Source organism: Elgaria multicarinata, chromosome 16 (genome assembly GCF_023053635.1).
Source record: "Elgaria multicarinata webbii isolate HBS135686 ecotype San Diego chromosome 16, rElgMul1.1.pri, whole genome shotgun sequence".
Taxonomy (NCBI): domain Eukaryota; kingdom Metazoa; phylum Chordata; class Lepidosauria; order Squamata; family Anguidae; genus Elgaria; species Elgaria multicarinata.
This window is the reverse complement of record NC_086186.1, coordinates 29,113,821-29,125,667: the sequence shown is the minus strand read 5'-3', so window position 1 is coordinate 29,125,667 and position 11,847 is coordinate 29,113,821. Positions and strand designations below refer to the sequence as shown.

Sequence of the window (11,847 nt, the reverse complement as noted above, 5' to 3'; positions counted from 1 at the left end):
ATGGGCGGGAGGGTGCTGTTGCACCACGTCCTGCTTGTTCATCCCTTGCCGATGGCTGGTGGGCCCCTGTGCGAGCAGAGTGCTGGACTAGATGGACCCTTGGTCTGATCCAGCATCAGGGCTCTTCTTATGTACTTATGACACCCACTTCTGAGACAGAGGCTGAGTGACTACCTATGCAACGGCATCTCAAGAGGCAGGATAAAACAACCTCTGTGAGAAGGAGTGCCTGTTTACAAACCTCCTCATGAATACAGGACTCTTTGTGAGTAGGACCCTCCTCACAAGGTTGCTTCTCCCAGAAGACCCTGATATGTTGCAGCTGAGTCTGGGCAGGGCCCTGTAAGCTCCAGCTTATAAGCTTCACTCCCAGGTAGTGGGAGTTGCTAGAACAACACCTTATTTTAGCCCCCAACCTTGCTTCCTTGACTCTGGTTCTCTTTGGACTCACCTGTTGTGTTTCAGATCCTTGGGAGTCCTGATGAGACTCTGTCTCTGTTCCTGTTGTGTGTGTTGGACTGTTTGCCTGTGCTTCTGACCTCTGCCTGCCTGTGAACTTTTGAGATGAATTTGACCCCAAGGCTGCTTCAGGACTGAGCTTCAACCAACCACAGCAGGACAGATAAGTCAATTGTGCATGAACTTCTGCAAGTCTTTTAAAAAGCCATCTAAGCTAGTGGCCATCACCGCATCCTGCTGCAGTGAATTCCATAAATTAGTTATCCACTGTGTAAAGCAGTGCTTCCTTTTGTCAGTCCTAAACTTACTACCAGTAGGTTAGCCCTGTGATACATTCATATGGCAGCCAGGTTGGTCACCAGTACATCTAGGGGTGAGCATATTACCCGAACATTAAAATCACTCCACTGGCTGCCAATTAGTTTCCGGGCAAAGTACAAAGTGTTGGTCATTACCTTTAAAGCCCTGCATGGTTTGGGTCCAGGTTACCCGTGGGATCGCCTTCTCCCGTACAGTCTGCCCCGCACACTCAGGTCCTCTGACAACTATTACCCAGAAGACCTTTTCTTCTGTCGCCCTCAGATTGTGGAATGGCTTGCCAGAGGAGATTTGTAAAATTCTCTCTCTCTCTCTCTCTCTCTCTCTCTCTCTCTCTCTCTCTCTGAATTTAAGACAGCTTTAAAGACTAGCCTTTTCCAGCAGGCCTACCCAGATTTATTTATTTACTAAATTTATATACCGCCCCATAGCCAAAGCTCTCTGGACAGTTTACAAAAGTGGAATGTGGAATCAAGAATTTTTAAGGTGTGTTGATTTGTTGTACTAATGTTGTTCCCTGCCTCGATCCAAAGGGAGAGGCAGGTAAGAAATAAATATATTAATAATAATAATAATTAGTAGTAGTAGTAGGTGAATACCATGGTTGTAATCTTGAGGGATGTGCACATGCTTCTCTCCATGCAACAACGCTCCCTTGTATTTGACCCATCCCATCCCTGGGATTTGGAACAATTTAAATTAGGGTGACCTTGTGAAAAGGAGGGCAGGGTTCCTGTATCTTTTACAGTTGTACTGAAAAGGAAAATTCAGCAAGTGTCATTTATATGCCTGCAGCACCTGGTGAAATTCCCTCTTCATTACAACAGTTAAAGCTGTTGACCAGATACAAAATAAAGTCTTCTTGACCAGATACAAAAGAGGGCAGGGCTCCTGCAGCTTTAACTGTGATGAAGAGGAAAATTCACCAGGTGCTGATTGCATACAAATGACTCCTGCTGAAATTCCCTTTTCTATACAACTGTTAAAGATACAGGAGCCCAGTCCTCCTTTCCATATGGTCACTCTAGCTAAGTGCATGGCCTTGGAAGTCCACAACATGTATGGAGCTCCATTTAGATTGTATCTCAACATTAAAGTAACACTATTAATGCTGTTAGCATCAATTACATTACGGTTTTAATTAACCCATTAAAATAACAGCTATAAAAGTCTGTATTAGGAATTTATTCCTTCCATTTATTTAGCAGCCATCCAAAGAGGCTAACTCTAGTTGGCTTTGGAAGGGGGCGCTGGCTTTTGGAAAGGGCGATGTTTTTGTTGTTCTGGAGCAAGAGAGTTCACTAGAACGTCAGACAGAGGGGAGGCAACCAGCCATCAGGAAACCCACCACAAAATGTATTTTATGTTTTGGTGGGTTGTTATTGTTTTTTTTTAAAAAATCAAACATGTTCATTTCTTTGTATAAGAAAAATAAATAAGAGAAAGCACTGTGTACATGTGTAATACTCTCCCAGAGCATCTGTTTGTGATTAATACTCCCATTTTGAATGTGGAAGAATTTAAACAAGAGCCAAAATGGGACATTATGTTCCCATCATCACAATTGTTTCCTTAATACAAATTATTTATATGAGACAAGCCTTATGGAGAATGAACAGACGCCTTTTCATTCCACCTCCATCTGAGCTGTTTTTACCAGACTACTGGATGAATGGGACATGGGTGCTCTTTCCTTGCCATTACCGAACTGTCAAGGAGGGGGTCAGGATGTTGAATACAGAAACATTTTAGTCGCCTTGTTCAAGAGCAAATAGATTTTTTAAAAACTCACACAATCCTTTTTATTCAAAATCATTTTTAAAAACCACACTCTCCACCTTGATTGCATAAGCATTAGAGTGCAGAATTCCAAAGTTCAAGGAAGCTGAGCAATACAAAACCTAGTTAGAGATGTGAATCGCTAAGAGATCATAATCAGCAGCCACACAACCTAAGTAACGTTTTTCTTGTCCATTAGCAATTGTGTTGCAGCTGTTCTGATCCTGTTTGCATGTTTCTTCTAAAGGTTGTTGATTATTTTAAGATCTCAAGGGTGCATGCACAAATCAGCTCATTTAAAGATTAGATGGCTGTGTCATTAGAAGCATTTCTGTTCTGGTCAAACTCTGCAGGCTGGGTTCACAGTGAATGTTTTTCACTTCCCTGGCTATTTCCCTGGTCTACATGTTTCAGCAAATGATGGCACATGTGCCTGCTCCAGATGAAAATGCAGCCCTTTCTGAAGTTTGTCATCATCTGTATGTATGCATATATGTGTGTGCGTGCCACACAGTATCTGCCATACAGTCTGTTCTGGGCATCAGATTGAGCACAGAGCTGACCCTAAGCTAAGCAGCACCCTGGGTAAGGAACACTTTCGGGACCCTCTAGCCATCTATAGCTTCTACCTAGTGTTTATGTAATATTTGTAGAGCTTATAGCACTTGGTAAGCCTGACTCAAAGTAAAGCTGCATTCTGCTGGTTTTTTTTTATCTAGAATGCATGACATCTAACTGGAAATTAGGGGTGGGGGATACTTGAAAGCTAATTGATAGACATTATTTTTTGTAATTAGTATCCAAACAACCTGTAGAACTTTGAAAAACACTGCTTTTTATCGCTCCCTACTTCATTGCAGACAGTAGATTAAACAAAATTCCATCACACAGCTCACCCGAGTACCCAGGGCAAGCACCCAGCTCACCCACTCCTAGAGCCGGCTGGGGTAACTAGTCCGTCCCCAAAAAGAAGATTGGCAAGACAAGAGCCAAACAGGCTCCAGAGCACGGAACACTGAACTATACAGGGACTTCAGGAGCTCCAGTAAGGGGCTAAATTACTGGCAAACGGTGCAGCTGACACACCCCTCTGACAAATTACTTTTGATGGGCACATGGCCATAGAAAGATCAAAATGTAAACTGTTTCTCATTTGCTTATGGATGATATTCACAATATTTAGCATTCCAAGCATTAGAAACAATTTGAATTCCCATAATTCTCAGTTGTCTTGAAACCTTGGTTTATCTGTATCCAGACAAATTTTCATGCAACAGATGAAGTAATCTGTTTCCTTAAAAACACTAATTTCAGCATAAGACAGTTAATCTTTCAGATTTCACCACTAGAATGAGCTAAGATATGCACTTGGAACATGTAAGAACAAATCCACAACTTACCTCTATGTAAAATTTTTAAGCTCCACAAATATGTAAGGCCTTTAACAACCTACAAATGAAGGACAGAGAAAAAAATGATTGAAGGTGTTTAATAAATATATAACACAGATATGTATTTTTATTTTATAATCTAGAGTTAAAATTAATTTTTTTTACTGCACTGCAAACATTAAAAAAGAAATAAATACATATTGGGCCACAATTGGGATGAGTCAACATATACCCTAGCTACACTTGTTGTCCACTTCTGACTATAATAAACAGTCACCACTGGTCGTGATCCGTTTTTAAAGCTAATTACTATCGCTACATCCTATGGCAGTGAGTTCCAGGCTTCCTAGCAGTACTGCAATGGAGTGTGAATAAGCCACAGGGAAACTCCTCTATGCGTGCACGCACACGCATGCCAAGAGATGATAATAATAGAAATACAGAATCAAAAACTTTCAGATCAGATTGCAACAATAAAACCATGGCTGGTTAATCAGGGAAGGCTTGTTTAAATAGAAATGTCTTCAGCAGGTGCCGAAAACAGAAGTGTTGGTGCTTGCCTGACATCAACAGGCAGGGGAGCCCGGACACTCAAGGCTCTGTTCCGAGTGGACTCCAAACAGACTGTAGGTCCATGCGGAACTACACGAGGTCCTCATCTGAGACCTCAGTGACCAACCGTTAAGGCAAAAGGCGCTCTCTCAGTTATCCTGGTCACAAGTTGTTCGTGGCTTTCTACACCAATAGCAAAACCTTAAACCTGGCCAAGTAGCCAGCAGGCAGCCAGGGCAGTTCCCTCAGTAAAGTTGTTACAGGCTAAAAGGAGGCAGCTTGTTCTGCACTAACTCCAGCATCTGGAACAGCCTTAAGGGCAGACCCACATAGAGCACATTGCAGTAATCTATTCTTGAGGTTACTAGTGCCTATACTACTGTGGGCAAGCTGAGCTGCCATGGCCACTTGGGCTTCCAGTGACAAAGGTGGATCCAGGAGTAGTCCTAGATTATGAACATGGTCTTTCAGAGGGAATGTAACCTTATCCAGGACAGGCAGTGAGTCTATCTCCCAGATTTGGGAATCACTCACTGATAGGGCCTCTGTTTCATCAGGATTCAGCCTCAGTTTACTAGCTCTTATCCGGCTTATCACTGACTGTAGGCACTGATCCAGGACTTGCACATTCAGATATCCTAGAGAGATAGACCCCTCCCAGCAGGTTCATATAGATATTAAACAACATTGGGGACAAGTAGAAACCTGCAACTCCATTGTCCAGAGTTAGTCTTTGACATTGACCCTGCAGGTGGGACTGAAACCACTATGACACAGTGCCCCCAGTGCCCAGTCCATGGAACTGATCCAGGAGAATACCATGGTCAAGGTATCAAAAATTAATGAGAGATCAAGTAGAATTAACAAAGTCATACTGCCCCTGTCCCTCTTTTGATAAAGGTTATCCATCAGGGTGACCAAGGCTGATTCAGTCCTGTAACCAGGCCAAAACCCAGACTGAAATTGGTCTAGAGATCATCAATATACTCCAAGAGTCCTTGCAATTGCCCTGCCATGACCCTCTCAAGTACCTTACCCCCAAGGGTATTTGCAACTGGGTAGTAATTGTCAAATACCACTGGGTCCTGAGTAGGTTTCTTCAATAGCAGTCGCACTGCTGCCTCCTTAAGGGCAGCAGGAACTACCCCTTGGCATAGGGGTACGTCTGTTTCGATTGGCCGTGCCCTTCCATGTTGGTGGAGGTAACCATTTCCTGCGTGCTCCATTCCCTCGCTGACTGAGAACATTCTTGTTTTTAATTGTGTATGCTGCAACATGTCAGGGAACTGAGCCCACACCAAAGGCAAATGTATTTCTCTGTTCATTACAGTACAGGTACACAGTTTGCATTGATTTTTAATTATAGATTTTTAACAGGAAATATAAGAATGTTGCCAATCTAAAAACCTACTCAACTGAGCTAATAAAGTGCTTTTGTGGTGAGGTGTGTCTGTTGAATGAGTAGTTATAAAAAGCAGTTATAAAAAGCACACTGTTAACCAAATAACAGATAGTTTTCCATTTCAACTTTTTTTTTTTTTAAAGAATGTTTTACAAGTACGGATCCAAGGATGCCCCATAACCCACTGTACATTGATCAGAAATCACAGCTATTCATTTACACTAAATGAGAGGCCATTTTCCAATTCAGAATGTAGACACAAAGTATTAAGCATTATGTTAAAGAGATGCTGGCATAGAATTTCTTTTGACTGAATACTCCAGAAGGTATTGCTGGCATTCAGTAAAATAGGCTTGACAACAATGATTTGACAAAGCCTTGACACAAATAGTAGTTATATCTGCCATCACTCACTCACTCTCTTGACAGTTTAAGTGCACATCTTTTGCAGGGAAAAACTTCAATCAACATTAGCACTCAAAATACAGCGCATGGTGTCACTGCTTCAGAAATGGAAAGGAAAATAAATGTGTGAAGTGGCAAGCTAAAGGCAGCTTATGAACATTTCGTAGCCCAACTTCAAGAATGTACTTAGAATGGGTGCTTCTATGACTGCCTCCAAGCTATGCTTTCACAGATTTTTTAAAAAAGACACTCACACAAACAGGTGAGGCTTCACCATTCAGTGGCAAGACTGTTGCATAATGGATCTGGAGACAAAAAAAAACCCTGAGTTCTCTTAATCAGCATCAGCTTGTGCAAATTCAGATCAAACTTTCTCTCAAACTGGATTCCTATAAGAAGAGTGCTGTTCTTGAATTTAGGGATTTTCGAGACGAGGTGAGGAGAGATGCAAACTGAATTTGACAAGTTGATACTTAAGATTGATCTCTTAAAATGCATCAGCAAGACCCTGGCCCTACTCCAACTGGAGGGTTCCCACATGCATAGGGTTCCCACAAGCTGAAGGGGAAACCCATGTTCAAACAGCCACTGTTCCCATTCCAAATGCCCACCAACTGTTGGCTGTTCAGGAGACAGAACAAGTAAAGGTTTAGATTCCCCCCTCTGCCTTCTCTGTTACACAGCTGACTGGTAGTTCATTAGTTTTGTTGTTGTTTTTAGAGACTCTGATCACACGGCTCCCGCTGCTCCATAGGCACTAGACTGAGCTGCAGCTGTAAGATTTAAATTACCTAAAACAATCCCTTAAAGACAAATTTTCAAAATTTGTTCTAACTTTCATTTCAGGTTAGCCACAGATTCATTGCGTGGCCTTGGACACACCATGAGTTCCCTGCCTGTAAAATTCTCAAAAGATGCCACCTCAAGCTGCTTGTTGTTAAAATGCAAAAGACATTCAGGGCTGTAAAATATTTTTCATTTACTGTGAGCTATATGAACGATTATTTTATAATACAATCAAATCTTATAAACAGCAAAAATGAAACACTTTTATTTCACTTTAGTCTCACCTAAAAAAAAGAAAAAGCCAAACACTCTCATGTACCACAAGAAACCACCCTGAGCCTAAAAAATAAGCCCATCTGGAACTGGTCCAAAGAGACCACATCAGATGAAAAGATGCTCTTCACGCATGCAGCTAAAGTGGAGAGAATGAAGCAGGGTTGCGAATTACAATGAAAGAACCCTAAATAGCTGCCTGTGTTAGATTAAAGGATTTCAGTTGTCAGCTTGATGTATAATGAGTGTGGAAAACAGGCATTTAATTAAATGGTACATTACAGAATAACTTTGTTATGCTTTAAACCACTTAAATTATCAAAGCCTGCTTCAGATTTAGCAATTGTTCAGCAACACCCTACCCCATGACATTTCACCAAGGCTTTCTTCCCACTGGTCTTCGCTCCAGCTTTAAAATTATGATACATTCTCTGCTTATACTTGAAAAATTCAGGTTGTGAGTATGCCATGGCATGGTCTGAAGGCACAATGATGCAGTATCTGTGCAGCATGTTTTTTCTCTTTCCATAAGAGTAGCCATATTTACCCCGTGGCAGCAAAAACAACACAAAAAATTAGGGCAGCCGGAAGACTATCAAATTCATTATGGAATAAGCCTTCATGGACTAGAGTCCACTTCATCAGATGCATGTAATGAAGTGGACCCCACAAAAGCTTGTGCCATAATAAATTTGTTAGTTTTCAAGGTCCCACAACACTCTGTTGGGTTTTTTCTCGTGGGGAGGGGTGGTGGTCCTCCTGTATTATTTTCATTGTGTCTACACATTTCAGCTGTGCTTAATGTTATTACAGTAAAAACAAAACCCCAAAGTACTCACAGCTACAGCTATTCTTCCCAGTACATGTTCTGGAATTTTTCTGTAAACATCCAAAGAGCCCCCTGTATAGTGAAACAAAATACACTTAGTTAATAACATTTTAAAAAACATATACGAAAAAACATGATAAGCTGGATGAACGGTTTTAGCCTATGTTAAGTGAGCCTGCCAATGCATCTTCTAGCCCAGGCCTGAGAGGGATGTACAACCCTAGAGCAGTGCTTCGGCAATCTTTGTGACATAGGAAAAGATCCCAGAGCACATCTTTTCTTTGGGTCACCTGTGTAGGTGCATATGCCTTGCTTGCTTGAGACATTTATAATTTGATGAACACTGGAGTTAAATTGCAAAGCCAAACAGTGCAATAAGCCTCTCTTATGTGAGTTGGACTAAAACTCTTTATCTTGCCGTTCCTAATCAACTGCTTGCTGAAAACACACAGGACACTGAGTAAGCTAATAGGCTTCTTTGAAAGAAAATCTGTGTTGGCGACTGAAACATTAAAAGAGGGAACAGCTGTTTTGTCAGTAAAGACAGATTGCATGGAAGTGGCAAATATCAAACCACAGATAAACCAGCATTTATTTCTGTTCTGTTTACATTTTCAATAAAAGAATACATCTCCATTCAGGAAAACATAATGTACTTAACATCACGTAATCATAATTCTTCTCACTTGCCTGATGTGTTATGGCTTGCTTGCTAATGGTTTTTATTATTTTTAAAATACCTTCTTTTAAAAATAAAAAATCACCATCTTGCACCATCTGTAGGGATCAGGTTGTACTTTTTTTAGGTTATGTATTGAAAAAAATGTTCAAATTGATTTACCAATTACTTTGTAACAGTGGAGGCTTTTCACAAATACATAACACACTACTCACCATCCATGAATTCGGTACAAAGGGAAATCCTGTTTTCTACAAAAAACGCACCATAAAATCCTATGATATAGGATGAATCACACTGTAAAAAGGAAAGGAATAAAGAGTCTGTTAATGTATTTTAAAGAGAAACTACTGACATCGAATTAAAATGCAAATGCCAGAAATAACATACCTTGTAAAGAATTTCTAACTCAGACATAATCTGTTTCTGAAGTTCCAGTGTAATATCTAAAGGGATCACCTGAAAGTAAGTATTGAAACATTATATCTCCAGAAATTAGATGTAAATCTTAATGGCTATTAACAATCCTATTAGTTTTTTTTCTTTTTCTTTTAATTTTTAAGCCAGAAGTGGCAAGGCTTTCTCGACAAATGATCACCTGATATATTTTTCACATCCTCTCCCCCACTACTACTAAAGTCAATTCGCCTTCGCCATCACCAACTGTGAGTTTGTGCCTCTGACAGACAGGGCCGCTCAAGTGACATCACCACCTCCCAGGGTTTCGGTTACTAGCTCTTAAGGCTACTCCTAACAAATTCTAGACTAAAATCTACGTGCATTGCATAACCTGAGTTGCCCTAGACAAGGGACTGCCAACCGGCAGCCACCAAATCAATTTCATCGGGCCTTGGCAATTCATTTTTAATAAAGTATGGTTTGCCACAGTTTTATTTGTAAATAAAAGAAAACATGTGAGTTGTAGAAGTAGGTATATTCCAATCTAACACCGCATAGCTCTCTTTAACTTTATATGCAATATATATTACACATACATAGAACATGTGCCTGAGAACATGTGCTCTATAACTTGGAAGTTCTGACTACTACATGGCGTCGATTTTATTATGTATCCTGATCACTCATGAGGGATGGTTTTGTGTGGCAAAATACATTTCCAGCCCCCGTCTGTAGAAATTAGTGTCCCCTCCCCACAAAATGAAGAAGTTGATCATCTCTGTCCTAGGAGGAACAACTTAAGAGCTTAACATATACACTCCCAAGGATTTGGGTAGTAACTTGAGGCTCACACATGCTTTACGGAATTAACACAACCCATAGTCCATGCTGTTGACGGGGAGAAAAAAAACATAACCTAGGAGCCTATTTTCAAACCTACATTTTACAGTATTGATGTCTGTCTAAATGGGGAAAAAAGAGCATAACCCGTTTCCATCAAGAATTTGCTTTAGGGTTATTTATAAAAGCTCTCACTAAACTAAATTGTAACTGTAATAGAAAGGCTGCCAAGAAAACATTTAACACATTTCTCCAGATCAATAGTCATTTGCCAACAATATTCACTTACATTTTTTTTCCTGGGTGGAAAGCTTAAAACAAAGTAACCTGCTGGAACACTGTATCAATTTTGCCCATTAAAACAGCAACAAAATTTAACCCTCTATCATATCTAAAAGAGATTGCTTTCCAATTGTTAAACCCTGCTCAAAACCAAGCTTCGCCATTGCAAAAGCTTTAGCTAAATATTGACTGGATTCGACGTCGTGGATGGCAATTGCTGCATCAGCCAAGACATGAAATGAAGAAAGAAAGTCCCTAAGCTGCTGTGAATTACAGGTACATTGATTTTTAAGAATGGAAGGGACTAAGTCCTGCTTCATACAAAATGGCTGCTACTTTAAACTGTATTTGTGTTGACAACTGCTCCACACTGCAGTGTGTTTACAAGCAAAGGCTCGCTATGGGCATTAGCTGCCACAACCACACAATCTAGCTCCACACCACTGCAAAACACCGTGGCTATAGCATGCCACGTGGACCACCCACCATGCAGTTTTAAGAAGCTGGAGATGGTAATAGCTGATTCATCACTCCGGCCTTAACAGCAATTCTATTTAGGGGACAATAGGAAACCGCAGGGAATTCAAATTACTGCCTGATCAAAAGTGTAGTTAGGTAGGCATAAGCCCATTGATTTCAACATGAAGTAAGTTCCTCTAAACTCACCAAGGCTTGCTAAAAGTAAACATGTTTGGGATGAAGCTGTTAAATATATTTGAACCGACGGACTAAAACACCTTCAGATTTACACAATTTTAATTACTCTAAATGCAGACATGGATAATAGGTCTTGAGCGCTGGGGCTTGCATTATACGCAGGCCCCTCGTATTTTATTTTATTAATTGATTTCTGTGAAAAGTGAATCAGGAAGAGCAGCAGGAAGGAAGGAATGGGGTCAGGTGAAAATGTCCACTCTTTCATGAATATCCTATTTCCAAATTTAAAATGGACAACGTGGGCTCCAGCCCTAAAACTATTCACGCTCCCTTGTGGTAAATAGCCGGAGCAACGGAAATAGCAAGCTGCTTCCTAACTGCAATGACTCTGACACAGCACACTTCAAGGGGAAAGGGTTAAGCCCATGCGAAATACCTGAGCCCATTCTTTCCACTTCCCTGCTACACCTCCAGGACAAATAAGGATGAGTTGTCAAGTTAAATACAAGCAGTCAAGTGACTGAATTATAATTTACTCGGTGCTCAATTTAAATTAGTGAGAGGCTATTAAAATATACAGTATAGCGATGGCAATTCATCACCGGCTGTCATGGATGACTTCATCTATTTGCTGGAATGGTGTGTGCGCTACTAAAGGGAATGAGAGCAAAATCACAGGTCAAATTAAGCTGCAACTCCATTTTAATTCACTTATTTAATCTGTGGCAACATAATTGTCTTTTACAGTATGTACAACTCAGAGGAAATTTGGGAGTACGATAGTCAGTATACAAAT

General features: G+C 40.6%; 1 protein-coding gene across 4 annotated transcripts in view; it reads right to left on the bottom strand.

Annotated features, from left to right (window-relative positions):
- The window catches only part of MAP2K5 (mitogen-activated protein kinase kinase 5), a 143,459-nt gene that overhangs the window by 83,962 nt on the left and 47,650 nt on the right, over nucleotides 1–11,847 (bottom strand). For all 4 annotated transcript variants that reach the window (XM_063142304.1, XM_063142305.1, XM_063142306.1 and 1 more), the window contains exons 10-13: nucleotides 9,264–9,332; nucleotides 9,089–9,170; nucleotides 8,205–8,266; nucleotides 3,957–4,005 (exon numbers count right to left, since the gene is read on the bottom strand). In XM_063142304.1, the coding sequence (XP_062998374.1) occupies nucleotides 3,957–4,005; nucleotides 8,205–8,266; nucleotides 9,089–9,170; nucleotides 9,264–9,332 (262 nt within the window). The remainder of the gene's footprint in view (nucleotides 1–3,956; nucleotides 4,006–8,204; nucleotides 8,267–9,088; nucleotides 9,171–9,263; nucleotides 9,333–11,847) is intronic.